We start from the raw sequence: 16,726 nt of genomic DNA, 5'->3' as shown, positions 1-16,726 counted from the left end.
TATTTTTGTTATCAAGCACACGTCTTAATTTATGGTTACATGTACATGTACATGTCAGTACAGTCACAGTCTTCCACTATAACTTACAATCCTGTGCAAAAGTCCTGAACTCATCATTTCTTTATATTTTGCTTGGAAAACAGGAAATCAGTGATTTATTGAAACTTGTGCAAACATAAATGGAAATACGGCCTATAAGGCAAAAACTGAGTTTGTACAATTCTAACGAGCTTGAAAATCAATATTTGGTGTGACCACCTTTATTCTTCAGCACAAACTGAACTCTCTGAGGCAGCTTTCTTCTCATTTCTTTAAGCAGTCTTCGGGAATAGTTCTCCAGGCTTCTTGAAGGACATTCAAAGCTCTTCTTTGGATTTTGGCTGCTTTTTGTTCTGTTCTCTGTCAAGATGATCCCACACTGCTTCAGTAATGTTGAGATCCGGGCTCTGGGGAGGTAGATTTGTAGCCTTGACCGATGGTGTTCCACTTTGTGTTTCTCTATCCAGGTATGCTTTTACTGCAGTATGTTTGGGATCAAGGTTATTAATAGTCAACTCAAATAATTCCTTCAGTTTTGACAAGATCTCCAACACCACTGGCTTAAATGCAGCCCCAAACCATGATAGGTCTTTCCTGGATTTTGTCCCATGACTTTAAGATGCAGTTCATCTGGACTAGACTGCAAGTGGGTGAAAAAACTACCAGTGTCCAAAGAAAAACTTTGGAAGTCCTTCAGAAAGCCTGGAAAACTACTGCTCAAGACCACTTTTAAAAAATTACAAGAAAGTCAAAGCAAAAGAAATGAGTGATAAGTGAAGACTTTTGCACAGCATTGTATATATGTAAGAAGACTGTGAGCTGGTGCTGAGAATTCAAGATTGATCTACATAATTTATAAATAATTAAACCCAGAATTCTCACTCACCTGTCCCGGTGGACCCGGGTATCCACGATCACCTTTTTGTCCCTGAAAATAGAGAGACCACGGCATTACAGTTTGACTTGTCAGATTAAAATTCACAAAACATTTGGAGGAAACTTACTCTCTCGCCATCCCGGCCTGGAAGGCCCGGCAAGCCTGGCTCTCCTTTGATTCCCTGATTGTGACAAAAGTGATATAAGAAAGTTAAGACACGTAGATAAGGAATTTTAGAATCGCATTATAAATTGTGCCACTTGTTGGCAGAACTCACTGGAAATCCCGGAGGACCTGGATCACCGTCTTTGCCTGGTTTACCCTGCAAGAGGAAACAGAAATGGGTCATCAGAGGAGCATCCTCCAGAGCTGAAAAATGAAGCCAATGTGAAAGTGGCAAAAACTGCACTTCCTCCACTGGCCACTTGAGGCTGGCTCCAAAAAAAGAGTCAATCTCCACTGAGGTTGCTGTTGCACTTGTACACATGCTGACACCTTTAGAAATAAATTTGCCATTGCGTTTTTGCAATATCAAGGTGATGGATCAGGTTTGGTGACAGGATTTGCTTGAAATTCCTGAGCTGTACTTACTCGTTTGCCCACCTCTCCCGGTTCTCCCTTTTCTCCTTTCTGGCCACCAGAGGGACCCTACAATCAGATAAAGAGCAGGATCGCCATAAACACTTGACAGAAAAAAAACAATGCTGAACACCATGTGTCTTGTCTTTTGTTCAGGGGACTGTAGAGACTTACCGGAGGACCTGGGAAGCCTGGATCACCTGGAAGGCCAGGAGGTCCTTGGTCACCCTTCAGAGCAAACAGAAAAACATGGAATGACTTTGAACTAAATCTATTTGAGTGGTTCAGTGGTGTCTACCTGAGCTTTAAAAAAAGCTACTTAATAAAATACATTCTGGTTATATTTCCTGTCTTCATATCTACTATAATTTATTGCTCAGTAATTGTATTGTCCATCCATCCATCCATCCATTCTCTTCCACTTATCCTGTTCAGGGTTGTGGGGGCACTGGAGCCTATCCCAGCTGACATAGGGCAAGATGCAGGGTACACCCTGTACAGGTCACCAGTCTGTTGCAGGGCTAACACAGAGAGAGAAACAACCTTTCACACTCACATTCACACCTATGGGCAATTTAGAGTGACCAATTAACCTAACCCCAGTGAGTGCATGCCTTTGGACTGCGGGAGGAAACCCGAGTACCCGGAGAAAACCCACGCAGACACGGGGAGAACATGCAAACTGTAATTGTGTTGTACAACCCAAATTCCAAAAGGTAATGTGTTGTGATGCTGTGTAAAATGTAACAGAATGTAACGATTTGCAAGTCTCATAAACCCACATTTCATTCACAATAGAAGGCCTTCCCTGAAACAGGCGTGGTCTGGATGGGAGCACATGCTGCTCTAAAACCTGTAGTACCTTTCAGCATTGATGGTGCCTTTGCAGATGTGCAAGCTGCCATTTCTATAGGCACTGATGCACCTCCATAACATCATGGTCGCTCTCCTCTTTAGTCCAGAGAACTTGGAGTCCGTGTTTTCCAAAAAGAATTTCAGATCTCGATTCGTCTGACCACAGAACAGGTTTCCACTTTGCTTCAGTCCATTTTAAATGAGCTTTAATTCGTCGCAAAATGTTCCTCCAGTTGTTCTTTTGTATTTTTTTTTTTGGATTTGCATATTTGGAATTGGGCTTGTATCTGCTGTATAACTGCAGGACAGAACTAAGTGATTCTGAAGCATCAACACAAGCTGTAAGAAACTGTCCAACTCAGTAAGCTTCTCTGGTATTCTTTAATTCTTGGGTGAGTGAGTGTGTGTATATATATATATATATATATATATATATATATATATATATATATATATATATTGGCCTGAGACTTGATGGAAATCATTACTGTACTTTACTTTGATTCTATTTATTGAAAATCTATTTGTAATGCATGTGAGTGTCCACCTGTCAGCAAGGGATACTGACTTTGGAACTCGGTTTAAACAATCAAAACTAAATTATAAAAAAAATCTGTACTTAATGTCATGTTTTTATCCCTGGAGTCCTCATTACTGTTCAAATGAAAGACACCATAAAATAGCAATACCTTGTCTCCTCTCTGAATCTCTGCCTCAGGTGACTTTATCTGCTCCCCAACCTGTCCTGGAGGACCAGGAGGTCCTGGTAAACCCTGTTCACCCTATAATCACGGCACGGGAAGCACAACATTAGGTTTAGTAATTCCGTGAAAGGACTGAAAAGACAACATTGATACATAAACTGATCATAACTGATTTTTGGAGTTTAAAAAGGGATCTGGTACCTTTTCTCCTTTGGGTCCTTGGAAGTTCAAACCCATATTTCCCTGTTGAGAAAAAGCAGAGGGAGGGTGTCACTTGACCCTCAGTGAATGATGTTTTATGACCAAAAAAATATCAAAATATATTATTACTGTGTTGTTGTTGTTTACTAAAATTGAATTAAACAGTGTCTGATCTCACCTTAGGCCCGGGAATACCGGGAGGACCTGGACGACCCTAAAAAACAACATCAGAAACAGTTCACCTACAACCTGTTGCTATTTGTGTAACCTTTATGAAAAAGGGACATGTTGTAGTCGCTGAACTTTACCTCATAGCCTCTGGGTCCCGGGGGACCTGGTGGACCTTCTGGACCTCGAGATCCAGGTCGGCCCTGCGACATGAAAGCACAGAGAAAAAAAAAACGTACAGAGAAGTGTTAAAATATACAGGTTTTTAAATCTATTTTTTTTCTTCATGTTAAATTTATTTTGCTTTGAGCATTTCTGGGTCTGAGAATTAACAACTGGCTATGCATTACTTATATTGCTAAGTCTAAATGTTTTTTCATGAGAATAAATAAACCTCAATAATTATAAATATACCAGAAATCTAAATATGTGACAGCTTTAGATCAGATTTGGACGTCTATTTTCTGATACTGGATTTTTTTTTTAAATATCAGACCATGGCAACTTACTATCAACTATAAAATTACTCTTTATTGATTAAATTTAAACACTGAGTTTCACTATTCAGTTCTTCTTTAGCAGCATGTTGTCCCAATATTAAATGGGTTTTCTATGTTCAGTTCAAGTGCCATTCATTTAGATTAAAATACTTTTTTTTTTTTTTTGCACATTTCATTCTGACTTATGGGATGCAGTTGAAAACTTTTGGAGCTGCACAACAATTAAATATAAGGGCTGAATAAGCGTTGGCAGTTTAAAATCAGAACATATCACTCACAGGACCTCCGGGCAAGCCGGGCAAACCTGGTGCTCCTTTATCTCCAAAACGATTGGTGGAGATAACATCGCCTGGGTCTCCCTGAAAAGGAGAAAATCACATCCGGAAGAAAAAGTCAGATATGCATTTTTCTTCATAATGGAAAAAGAAGGTGAGAAAAATTATTTCAACTCAATGAAAACAGCACCATCTAGTGGTCAAATCTCCAGAGTTTTGAATTGAAGTCTTAAATGAGTTTATAAAATTATACTTGTTTGTAAAACCACACATCCTAACATGTATTTTCTTTATTTCTCCAGCTGAATCAGAAGGGAATGTGCATGTTGTCGTTCTACAATGAGTTTGAAATGTTGATAGTAAAATAGTAGATTTGTAGCCCTGAAATGCTTATTTTGCATAAATTTTACAATTATGTTTATACAACCATACAAACTGTGATCCATGTGATAAAACGTTTTTTTTTTTTTGTGGTGGGCAGACTACATTACAGCTTAAAATTCAAATTCAAACCTTGAAAATTAAATAGTATATTTTTACCGGGTTATTACTTAGCCTGAATGAAATAATAAGATGCAGTTTTAGTGTTCAAAAGATTGGAATTCCCCCAAGCCGTGAGGCAGTCTTCTGTGGGATAATGTGGGCCACAGTGTTAATTTTGTTGACGAAATAATTTCATCATAGTTTTCGTCAACGACTCTTTTTTTCACGACGATAACGAGACGATAACTAAATAAAAACTACCTAAAAGGATAAAAATGATGATGAAACTAATTGACACTTTCGTCAACGAATGAAAACGAGACGAAAATGCCTGGCGAGGATGAAATCCAATCAGAACTGATTTAATTTTGTGACAGGACGGGACAAGTTAGGAAAACATCCAATCAAACGCACAGTTGCACAAATTTGCGCTAAACCCGGGAAGGATAAACTAACCTGTGATTTGTCTTCTGATAGAACTAAGTTGTGTAAACAATGTCAGCAGGGAGAAAGAGAAGAGCCGATGTATGGACACATTTGTCCTTTGATGTTGTGACAAACAAAACGATGTGTAATCCATGTGGGGCGACTATCTCGGGTAAAAACACGAAAAATCTTAAACATCTGCAAACCAGTCACCCAGATCTCCATTGCAAAGGTAAGCATTTTAATGTCATGCAGGGTAAAGTGTTTTTCCCAGTTTGTGTTTAGAGAAAATCTCCACACCGCGGTGGATTAGCCTTTCCTAATCTTAGTCCTGAACACTGCCCTGAACCTTTCAGAGCGTCCTGCTGTAAAACGCTCGTATTAAGGTGGTGTTAATGATCAGGTGTGTGGGAAGCAGGTGAAACTCTAATGTTAATATTATTAATAATATTCCATAACTTCTAATAAATGTTTAATTTTGTGTAAGTGTGTATAATGACTAATTCATGCGAACTGAAGAAAAAGCATTTACATTTTACACTCTTTATATTTTAGTCGACTAAATCTATAGTCGATTTAGTCGACTCCTTTAGTCGAGGCTCCTTTTCAGAAGTCTTTATGATTGAAGAAAATCAATAGTTGAACAATAAAACAGTGAAAGCTATTGATTCTATTATTAGCTATTATAGCTATTATTGATTGATTAGTTTAAACCAGCTACAAAACAGTGTGTGTCTGTGTGTGTGTTGATTTTTACCTTTTGTCCTGGCAGACCAGGTGGACCCTATAAAGGAAAAAAAGAGAAAAGTCTGAAAAAACAAAACCAAACAGGGATCTGATCACTGTGTTATAAATGTTCTCCCTTGGTGACTTACCAGAAGTCCTTGCTGCCCAGGGATTCCTGGACTTCCTGGGAAACCCCTCTCACCCTGGAAAAAAAGAAGGAAACAAAATAAAGAAATACATACGTAAGCAGAGTGTGAACATTTTGATTTGGCTTTGAAAATGGGCACTGAACAAAAAGGAAAGGTCCAAAAACAGGGATGTTCAGGTTAGATTTGTTTTGGGGTTTTTTGGTAAAATGCAATATATTTTTTTGGCACATAAATATATATTTACATGCCAAAAAATATATTAAGTGTCCTGCTTTAAACAAGTACAAACAACAGTAACATCTATAACTTTTCTGCATTAATGACTTTCTCTGAGATACCTTTGTCCCATTGCAACCCGGCACTCCTCTCGGGCCTGGAGGACCATCAAGCCCAGGCAGACCCTGATAAACAGGAAATAAAAACAGGAAGTTGCATCAGAAATGCTGCCTGATTTTGGGAAAGCTAGGCTTTTAGATCTCTGAAAACTCACTGGAAGTCCTGGTGTTCCTGGAAATCCTGGCAATCCTGGAGGTCCCTGTTAGAGAGGGGAAAAAAATTCAAAGGTGTCATTTAAAGGTGTCATTTATTTTTTGATAGCCTGACTGATTGTTAGTAAGGTGAAATGACACCTGCTGTTCAGAGTAAAGTATTGCAATCATTCAGTGCTGAGAAAGAATTTTAGTCATCCCGTTTAGTCAACATGGAAGCAAAAAAACAGGTGAAATGTAACTACATTTTTTTGTTTCTTTCCAAATCATAAGCTTCAAATAAAAAAACAAATCAATAAAATTATGCAAATACATCTTATATTTCTCTGTGTGAGAAGTCCTCCACATATCTGTGAAGTCTGCAGCAAAAATGGAGGAATTACTTACTCGAATTCCTTTTGGACCAAATTGTCCTTGAGGTCCATCACTTCCCTGGAAGGAGGAACAATAAACAAACAAGAAAACATCTTTGACTCAACACTGTGAACAGCATCAAAGATCAATAACCGTTGGGACATGAAGTAATAAGAGGGGCCCAAAACTGCTGATATTGACTAATACCTGCTTGTTACCAATTAATATCTGACACAGGTGATTCTATTCCCAGATCATAATCCTTTGGGAATTGTAGTATGTCTTCTTCTGTTTAACTTCTTATGAGGATACTGATGTTTTTGTAGAGAAGAATCAGCAAAGTAGATTATGTGGTTTTATCTTAGGCTTTTTATTAGGACATGTTATCGAAAATTCTAAGAGAGCACTGCTAAAATATTTTGACCTGCTGTATATTACCATATATTCTTTCTGTCTGACCTGATATCAGTTCCTTTTCTCCAATCTCCTTTTTTCCCTTCATCTACTTGCCCTCCTAACCCACCGTCTCGCCTCTGGGTCCAATTGGTCCTTCTGGTCCAGGGAATCCTGGGACACCCGGCTGTCCCGTCAAACCTGGGAAACCCCTATCACCCTGCAAACAATGACACAGTCAGTGCAGACATCGTTTACATATTTAAATATAATTATGACGTGTTTCCAGACATACAGTCCAGGCTCTAAGTACCTGGACAGCTGCACATTTGTTTTTGCCGTGCAGGATTTGTGGTTCAGCACATGCAACTTGAAATAAATGAATGGATCCATTTTTAAGGTCTCAAGTTTCAGCTTTAATTTGATCAGGTTTATGCCAGATTAGGAAAAACTTAGGAAAGGCCTTTTAACATAGCGCACAAACTATAAATGCTCAAATGAATAGAACACCTGCAAGCTGGAAACTAAAAGCTGTACCTTTTGAAACGTGTTGGCTTCAGTAGCAAAAGAGCTAAACCACACAAATGAACACATTATCAAAATAATGAGCACAGTTCATATAGCTCTCACTTTTTTTACAACTATTAACAATGCAAAAAAAAAAAAAAAAAGAAGAACAATGAGAATAATAACAAGAACTCCATGAGCACAAACCTCCACCAAGACACCTCATTCTCTTGGTGGTATTTACTTTTAAGGGAATAGTATTATATTTTGTATATATTTATTTTGTTTTCTTTGTAACTTGACCCCACTCTACGTCCCTACAAGGCTTTCAGAATCATAAAGTGCTTCAAAGTATACAGAATAAAGCATTAAGAAAACATTATAAAATGCTGTATGGAAGCCAATCTATACAGGGTTTTTTTGTGTTTTTTTTTACTTTGTTTTGTTTGTTTTTTGTTTTTATTTTTGAATGTAGAACTGATAACACTAATCTAATAGTAAGAATTTTTTTCTACAGCATTGGGGCTGAAACAGTAAAAGCTCAGTTCCCCTGTGTTTTAAGCCTGGTCCATGGTACCAGCAACAACAGCTGATTGTCCGATCTGCAGGATCTGGCTGCAGAATAAGACGTTAGGAGTTCTAAAATATAAAATTGGGCTATATCACATAGTGATTTAAAAGTAATGAGTAAGATCTGGAATTGGATTCTGTAGTGAATGGGAAGCTGGTGTAATTTTGTAAGTGTGGAGTGGAGTGATGTCTTCACAAGTGCTTGTCAAGGGCCTTACTGCCTTGTTTGTACTAAAGAGTTGCAATAATCTAATTAGGAGGGAATGAGGTTAAGGTGTTCACTTATGTTAGTGAGAGCATAGGTTAGACCTTTGCAATATTTTTAATCTGTACATAGTAAGACTGAGCTAGACCTCTGATATGCTGTTTGGCTTTGAGATGTTGATCAAAGATAATACCCAGGTTTGGTTAAAGTTGTCTAAGATGGAGACTGACACTATTAGAAATAAGATCTGGACCAATAACAAAGACTTCATCTGACTTTATTCATCTGAGTTCAGCTGCAAGAAATGAAAAGACATTCAGTCCTTGATGGACATGAAGCAGGAATCTGGATTCTTCATACGCATGGCAATCACCAGTTTAACAATGGTAGAACATATGTATGATTAAACAGCCAAAGATCAGCAGATATAAATGAAATGAAATAGGTCCAAGGACTGAGCCATGTGGGACGCCGCATGCCATGAGGGAGAGTGATGAAAGTAAAATAGTCAACATTGACTCTAAATAGTGTCGAGGAGAATCATCAAATGTGGTCAAATGTTTTTTGGAGGTTCTCAGTCATCCAGGGCGTGGTAGTCTAAACCCCTGAGTTGAAGGCAGTACTTCAAGATGTGTCTCATCTCATGTCAAATACTTCTTCATTTCTAAAATCGATACGTTTCACATGGAACTACCGTTCAGATGAGAGGTGAAACATCTTCAAGAACCTAATAAAGAAGTCCAGCTGCCTTAAGACAGCGTCTCAAATGCTGCAGTCATTTCTAGTAAAATAAGAACAGTAAGAATCCCTGAGTCTGCACTCATTCTGATTTCATTAATTATCCTAAGCAAAGTGGTTTCTGTGCTGTTTTTTTTTTTTTTCTTAAGCCAGATTGGTGTTGCTTTCAGTTACCTGTAAGAAATCTGTGAGACACTGGCCCTCAGCTCCCTCACTCTGTGACCTCAGTAAGCACTCCGTTGGAGAGCTTATGTTTTTTAGGTCATAGTGAAAAAAGTATGAAAGTAAATTTGTAATTTATGCTAATTCTTAAGCGTCAGAAAGGATGATTATGTAGGGTATACCCACTGGCCATGTGTGGTGTCCCCACATTCACAACATGGTGGTTACAAGTACTAGCTATTCCCAAATATAATAATAAATTCTATTGCTGAGAGCCTTCATCACATTATCATCAAATGTTTGGGCTCGCAAGACATGATAGGTTTTCCACCGTCAAGATTATACATTGTGTGACATTTTTCCTACCTTTTCTCCTTTTACTCCACTACAGTCACATTTGGATCCTGCACATCCATGGCAAGCCTGTTAAAGAACAAGAGAAAGAGAGATGAGCATCTTTTAATCGTTCCTTACCCAGAGTAGACATCAGCAATATTACTGGTGACAAATATAACTAATAACCACACTTCACTATTCTGAAAGTAGAGGCTCCATAGTGGAGTGGTTTATACATTTGCCTAAGATTATATTAGATTCACTTCAATTTTTTGTCATTGACTATGTCACAAGTACAGTGCAACAAAATGCAGAAGTGAAGACACCAATGGATATCCAGGAAGGGCATCCAGTGTAAAAATCTGCCATATCAAATATGTGGAGCTGCCTCCTGTGGTGGCTCCTTGTGAATAAGAGAGCAGCTGAAAGTAGCTTTATAACGCTCTGAAAATGTATCTGCAGTGCCTCCTCTCGATGCTAATTTCCTGTGACGTCTGGCATTTGAGCTTTGTAGAATCAGTCCAAAATGTTCTGTGGAACACCTTAAAGCTAAGCACTTTTTTTTTTTTTTTTATAAATGCTGTGACCACATACAGTAAATTTAGTACACTTGAGCTTATGTGCAAATCTTGCCACCAGGGGGCACTGCATAATTGCACTTTGCACACTAGAGCACTTCTTTCCACAGAGGAACAGAAAGGATTCTGCTGCAGGTTTGTTTGCTGGTGAGATCGCAGCTGCAAGGTCAGTGAGCCCAAACAGTGCTCTAATCTCAAATAAAATAAAGCTTTTATCTCATAGAAAGCAGGTTTATCTTTCAAAACACTTCACTTCTTCACACCTGTGGAAATGCTGATTCACTTTTTTAGGGACCAAAGAGTGGAGAAGAGGGTTAAAGGAAATTGCAGAAGGGAGGGATGGGTGGATGGGTGGGGGGAGCGGGAGTGCCAAGCTGCTGATTAACTTTTCCCATGCCTGTTGACACAGTGAATGCCAGACGGGCATCGATTGCACGCATGCCAGGCAGTCAGGTTGTGAGAAAGACAGAGAGCGCATAAGAAAGGACAGACAGGCGGACATTCTTCTGTGTCTGCAAAAACTTTTGTGTCCATCTTTGAGCTGATGGTTTTCACGGTATTGTTGTTTTAATGGCACAAAGAGGATGCGACGAAATCTGAGTGCACTTCCTGATTCATCAGTTTATCACTAAGTCTAAGAAAGGCAGTGAAAAAAAAGCCCGGTGCAACTTGGTTATTTGTTCTGTTTGACCTGCAGTCTGAAACTCAAAGATGCAAAATGATGTTATTCACTATAATTACACTGTAATTAAAATCCTCATATTTGAGCTGCTTATATCAGCAAATACATGGCCTTTTGTGCCTTCATTAACCATAATTATCTACAAAGAGTGTAGCTTAAGCACCACATTATATTATTTTATATTTAAGAGATACAAACATGTTTTTGATGCATAAATATGTAATAAATAGGAGATAATTACCTCAATTAATACATTTAAAGATTAAACGATTAGTCCTTCAATCAGTTAACTGGTGAATAAACAATTAATCAGCAATGCATTTTAGAATAATTTCACTTTTAATTGAAAACATCAGGGATGACACACCATCAGCAGAAAAATGAACCTGCGACTCAGCACTGTAACAGTGACGCTTGCAGACCAGACGGAGGGAGTTAAAAGCAGCTGTTCGCATCTGTGCCAAATCATCTCCTGCAACAGAAATCCTACATGATGACATCTTCATGTGCACTGATGTGCACTTGCATTAAGTTACAGTGCATGGCTTTACCGCATCTGTATTTTAGAGCTTCCTGTGGGTAAAAGATAGAGTTCCCCACACTCCCTCTGACAAGGCTGTCATATTTTCTTCAAACTGTATGCATGTGTCAAATACTGGTATCAGTCTTAAAAACTCTATATCAGCTCCGTAAGGGCAGTGAAAGTACATGCTGAAAAAGTTTAGCGGGTTCAAGGATACACGCTTTCTTTTATCAATATTAAGAAACGTCACAGAAACACGAGCCTGTCAAAAATGTCAGAACATTTTAAGGAATTACTTCATTTCATTGCAAAGGCTAAAACCTGCAGGAACATGTTCTGTCAAAATCTGAAGTTTGATGCCTAATGTGGACTAATAACAGTCCAGATTTGGCTTCTGTTTAGTCGCTGTTATTGCAGCAGTGCTTTAATATGTTTGAATGCCTCGAGGCTTTTGAGATTGAGATGTTTTTATTTTTAAGCTCAAGCACAGAAATTTTAAAGGGGACATATCATGTTTTTAAATCCTTCCTTTTTATATGTAAATCATCCACTTGTGGTCTATATAAAGTAGAACTGCAACGCTTTGGTCTCAATTCCTCGTTATTGTAGACCCCTCGTTTACCTCTGTTCTGAGGCGTGTCTTAGAGCAGCTCGTTTTGGTGCGGTCTTTTTAAAAGTGAATGAGACACTTCACGCCACGCCCCCCTCCAGGTCGCAGGGCCTTCCACTCCACCCTGTTCGGCCATTTTTGTAGTTTGATAGCAGCAATAAAATTATCTAGCGGCAGAGAAACGGGCACTTCAAAGAGGCTCTGATGGCGAGGGGCAACGTAAGGAATCGTGTGGGTTAATACACCCAACAACTGAACATTTTGACTTGTCTACTTGCAACTTCGGCATAACTGAACTTGGACTACAAAATTGCTGCAAAAAAAAAAAAAAAAAAAAAGGCGGATTCACGAAATTGGTTAGCTGGAAGTCCATGTCCTTGTTTAGCAGTTCCACAGCAAATACTGTGACATAAGAGGAAAGAAAACGTAACAGGGAATAGAGAAAACTGAACAGACTGAAAATTATGACCCAAAAGATTATAAGGATATCTACGCAGCACCGGGAGAGAATAAATGTACATTTTCTGCACTCCCACACACTCAAAGTACACAAAAAATGTATTTAAGGGCTAAAAAAGTGGATTTTGCATGATATGTCCCCTTTAAGACTGATACTGATATTTGCTGGTCAATATTTTTTCTTTCAGACACAAAACATAAACAGAATTCCCTGACATTTGTAATGTGTAGTTATTTATGAGTCCTTACTGGGATGATATGGCAGTGCAGTTAAACTTGTTTTACTGTCAAAACAAGTCATGGATTACACTCTGCTCCCCTCTGCTCGAAACGCGTGTTGCCAACAGTGAAGTTGCAGAGTGCCCTCTGGTGGACAAATTATGCAACATCAACACACAGAACATAGTTGAAGGGTGTTTCTCCCATCTCTTCTTTACTTTTATACGTTGTTATAAGTGGCGATACCAATAGATGGGCAAATAGCTAATATTGGCCTTGTCGATATATTGCCTGGACTCTAGTACAGTTGCATGGTCTAAACATGGAATTGGTAGATGTCATTTTGTCATAAATATTTTGAACTTTGACCCTCATACTGCATGAGTAGCTGCCACTACTGTGGGACAGGATGACAAGAAAAGCATGCTGCACACTGCTAAATGCAATGTGCAGTTCCTATAATGGCCACTTGATGGCTACTTCCACGTGATTTATACATACCCTTTTATACACTTAAATATATATATATATATATATATATATATATTTATATATATTAGTTGCCATCTTCTGCAGAGTAAACTGTTCTGCAAAACTCACAGTTTACTACTTGCAGCTCGTGTCTGTACACATATAAAGACAGTGTGTGTATGTGCATATGTTTATATTTAATTTGTCACATTACTGTGTGTGTATGTGTGGGTGCGTGTGTGTGTGTGTGTGTGTGTGTGTGTGGAGGACTTATAAAGCAGGAGAATCCTTTTTTGTAGTTGAGGTTGGGGGTTTGGTTCCCACAAATTTAACACCTGATCACTGCTCAGAGAGCTGGAATTTTCATGCTGGAAGCAATCTCAAACTGTGCTGTTATCTGGAACTGTGTGTGCGTGTGTGTGTGTGTGTGTGTGTGTGTGTGTGTGTGTGTGTGTGTGTGTGTAGGTGTTTTTACAGGCCTTGGATTTCCAAATTAGTCTCTGGTCTGCTTCAGCTCAATGTTGTCTGCTCTCCCACGCCCATGCCTACAGCTCATGATCCGTCCTTCTCTACATCCATCTGTTTTTCTCCACACTCAATCCTCTTTTCTTCACTCTTTTTAGTCCAAAAGAGCATGACAGAGCTTGCATGCTCTTAAACCCCCTAAAACATTCATAGATGGTCTCGACTAGCCTGGAGACATCCACTTAAACCAGCAACATTGTTGTTCTGTCATCCAGTGCAGTGAGTGGGATATCTCGACTTGTTCAAACCTCTGATTTTGACTTTGCATAGGCTCTTGTTTGTGCTTGTAGTCCTACAGTATATAAGCAGGACTACATACATAGCATAGAAGTAAGTGCACAGTTTCAAACTAGAACTTGAGCTTTCAAACTAAATGTGATTGCACCTGTCTATCATGCCTAAGCTAATAAAGCCTTTATTCATGTGCAAACTGACTATTTAGTAACATCTGCAGAAGTGTCCAATAAGAAAAGATTCAGTCCACTGCATCATAATGTAGCAAAACCTCCATTTTAACCGTGTATTAAAATATCTGGGTATCATTCCACTACACAGCCTTGCTGTCGTCTTTCCCATGAAAATAATTTTCTTCCCCTATAGAACACCGCTGGACAAGAGAAATCTGCACAACTGTAATCACGTTTGAAATCATCATCTACCATTAACGATTCAATATTTACATGAAAAAAATAAGCTAATAAAAAAAAAGGTGTGGGACTGAAGTTATTTGTTTCTCTCTCCTCATTTGATCCAGAAAGTATCCTGCGTCAAGATCAAAATGAATCTGAGAAAAGACAAAGAAAACAAAAACTTTATCAGCATTTTCAGCATGCCACAGAAGAGTGACCATGATGTGTGATTTCAAATAACTGGCAAGTCCAAGCGCTGTCCGCTGCTCTGTGCTAGCAGAAATGATCCCAAAGAGGGAGCAGCCTGTGAGGAATAGGTGTTTGCTTTACAGCAACTCTTACTGTTACCCCATTGGGTTAAAAATAAAGACTAAACTAAGCTGAAATGAGAAGGTTTAAAAATCTGCCTAAATACAGTGTTAAAAGATCTGTCTATCTGCATGCTGTTTGCTCGTCCCCCCCACAGCACTGACATAATCCACTTAGAAAGGTCAGTGAACTGCAGATATTTGCTCCACTCTTTTAACTCTCTTGCCTCACTCTCGCTCTCTCTCACTCTCTTTCCCCACAGCTCCATCCTAATTTTTCCCGCTCACGCCAACCCAGCAGTCAGGCGTGAGGAGAGGTAAAGCTACCAGCAAGCACCACTGGAGGTCAGTATTGGACAGGTAATAACATCCAGAGCACTGACTGCAGAGCTGCAGCTCTGACACTGACAGGGAGACTTACTAGGAAAAAACATGAGATAAGACTGTAGTTAAGGTAGCTCCTCCTAAAAGTAGATGTAAATAGTCTAAGAAAAGTCCTCTGATCTAATCCAAATCCAACTATATGAAGAAGATCACTAATAACTACAGTAAACTTAAGTAAACAATTTAGAGAGCAAAAAAGTCCCAAAACACCATAAAAGTAATTTAAAGTTACATTTATTCACATTCAGGTCCTTTTCAGATGAACATCGCAAATTGGTTCAAAAAAAAAAAAAAAGCCAAAAAAGTTTGGAAATGCATTTTCACAGGTGTGTACAAAGTGATGGAGAAACAGCCCAGGTGAAATTGGATGAGATGTAGGAGAAAGAGGAGGAGGAGGAGGAAGAGGAGAGCGAGCGGAAGGCATGTACCCAAGGATTAGACTGGCGAGACTGGAATCCCCCCCCCCCCGGCTCATCAAAGACCGATGATTAGACACGTATAGACACTGCCCTGCCGTGAACACGCACATATGCATTAATGTAGCAGAGAAACAGACACAAACACTCTCATAAACAGAGCGCACAGCTGCAAAGACAGAAAGAGTGCACTTCCTCGTTTTGAACATCACTGATCACAGTCTGAAACATGCTCACACCAGTCTGCTGGAAAGACTCGTATCTGGTTGAACTGTTGTCATAACGGCATCATTTTTTTTTGTGTAATTACTGTCATTTTATTGACCTAATTCAGCGGTCTGGCTTCTTCAGAATTCAGCTTGGTAAACAATTAACTTGAAAAGCGCAACTGCAGCAAAGTGCCACAAGGTGGTACCTCTTTCCTGTTTGAGAGAGCAGAGTTAAGCCTTGATTAGGGTTGACCCGACGGCCGCAGCCCTTGTGAACTGTGATGTCGACGCCACCCTGTAAGCATTTATGTTGGTTCTCTCGGCAAATCTAATCTTTTCAGCTATTGCAGCTTCTTTCTCTCGGTTATGTGAGTATATCCATGGTTGCTAATTCATGTCTCTGGAAAGAATAAATGACACCAAATCATGGCACGGAGAGCATCTGACAGCTGTGGCTCAGGGGGTAGAGCGTGTTGTGTACTAATCGGAAGGTGGTTCGATCCTGGCTCCTCTAGTCTGTTTGTTAAGCTAGATATTGAACCCTGTGAGTGTGTCAGAGTTTCAAAGTTAGGTTAAAAGTGCTTATGCATAGAAAAAAGTTCTTGGGTGAATGAGACTCGCAGTAAGAAAGTGCTTTGAGTGCTCAGATATATAGGTACAGTCCATTTACCATTTGAGAGCAGAAGCACAGCAAGATCAGGGCAGGATTTCTCCTCAGTGTCAACTATGACTGAACCTTCCTAACAATGACAAATAGAGCTAATGAAATGCAACCTCACTAATGGTTGAATATATAAACTGGTGCAACAATAACAACAACATGTTTTTTCTACTGTGCTCCTCAACCATATGTTGCCCTGGACAGACCATCTAACTAGAACACTGTTGTAAAGGTACTGTTTCGTGGCTGAGCGTGCATGTGTCCCAGCCCATATGTTGCACTTCTGTGAGCCTAAGCGTGAGTGTTTATCCTGTTCT

The 16,726-nt window shown here is 39.2% G+C and overlaps 1 protein-coding gene across 3 annotated transcripts in view; it reads right to left on the bottom strand.

The window, feature by feature from the left end:
- The window catches only part of col4a5 (collagen, type IV, alpha 5 (Alport syndrome)), a 65,376-nt gene that overhangs the window by 26,524 nt on the left and 22,126 nt on the right, over positions 1-16,726 (bottom strand). For all 3 annotated transcript variants that reach the window (XM_030753637.1, XM_030753638.1, XM_030753639.1), the window contains exons 2-18: positions 9,766-9,822; positions 7,348-7,437; positions 6,858-6,902; positions 6,473-6,517; positions 6,321-6,383; positions 5,983-6,036; positions 5,865-5,891; positions 4,202-4,282; positions 3,564-3,626; positions 3,434-3,469; positions 3,256-3,297; positions 3,040-3,132; positions 1,670-1,723; positions 1,508-1,564; positions 1,194-1,238; positions 1,044-1,097; positions 926-967 (exon numbers count right to left, since the gene is read on the bottom strand). In XM_030753637.1, coding sequence (XP_030609497.1) covers positions 926-967; positions 1,044-1,097; positions 1,194-1,238; positions 1,508-1,564; positions 1,670-1,723; positions 3,040-3,132; positions 3,256-3,297; positions 3,434-3,469; positions 3,564-3,626; positions 4,202-4,282; positions 5,865-5,891; positions 5,983-6,036; positions 6,321-6,383; positions 6,473-6,517; positions 6,858-6,902; positions 7,348-7,437; positions 9,766-9,822 — 948 coding nt within the window. The remainder of the gene's footprint in view (positions 1-925; positions 968-1,043; positions 1,098-1,193; positions 1,239-1,507; positions 1,565-1,669; positions 1,724-3,039; positions 3,133-3,255; positions 3,298-3,433; positions 3,470-3,563; positions 3,627-4,201; positions 4,283-5,864; positions 5,892-5,982; positions 6,037-6,320; positions 6,384-6,472; positions 6,518-6,857; positions 6,903-7,347; positions 7,438-9,765; positions 9,823-16,726) is intronic.

Source organism: Archocentrus centrarchus, chromosome 18, assembly GCF_007364275.1.
Source record: "Archocentrus centrarchus isolate MPI-CPG fArcCen1 chromosome 18, fArcCen1, whole genome shotgun sequence".
Classification (NCBI taxonomy): domain Eukaryota; kingdom Metazoa; phylum Chordata; class Actinopteri; order Cichliformes; family Cichlidae; genus Archocentrus; species Archocentrus centrarchus.
The sequence above is the reverse complement of the archived record's forward strand: the minus strand, read 5'-3'. Positions and strand labels throughout refer to the sequence as shown.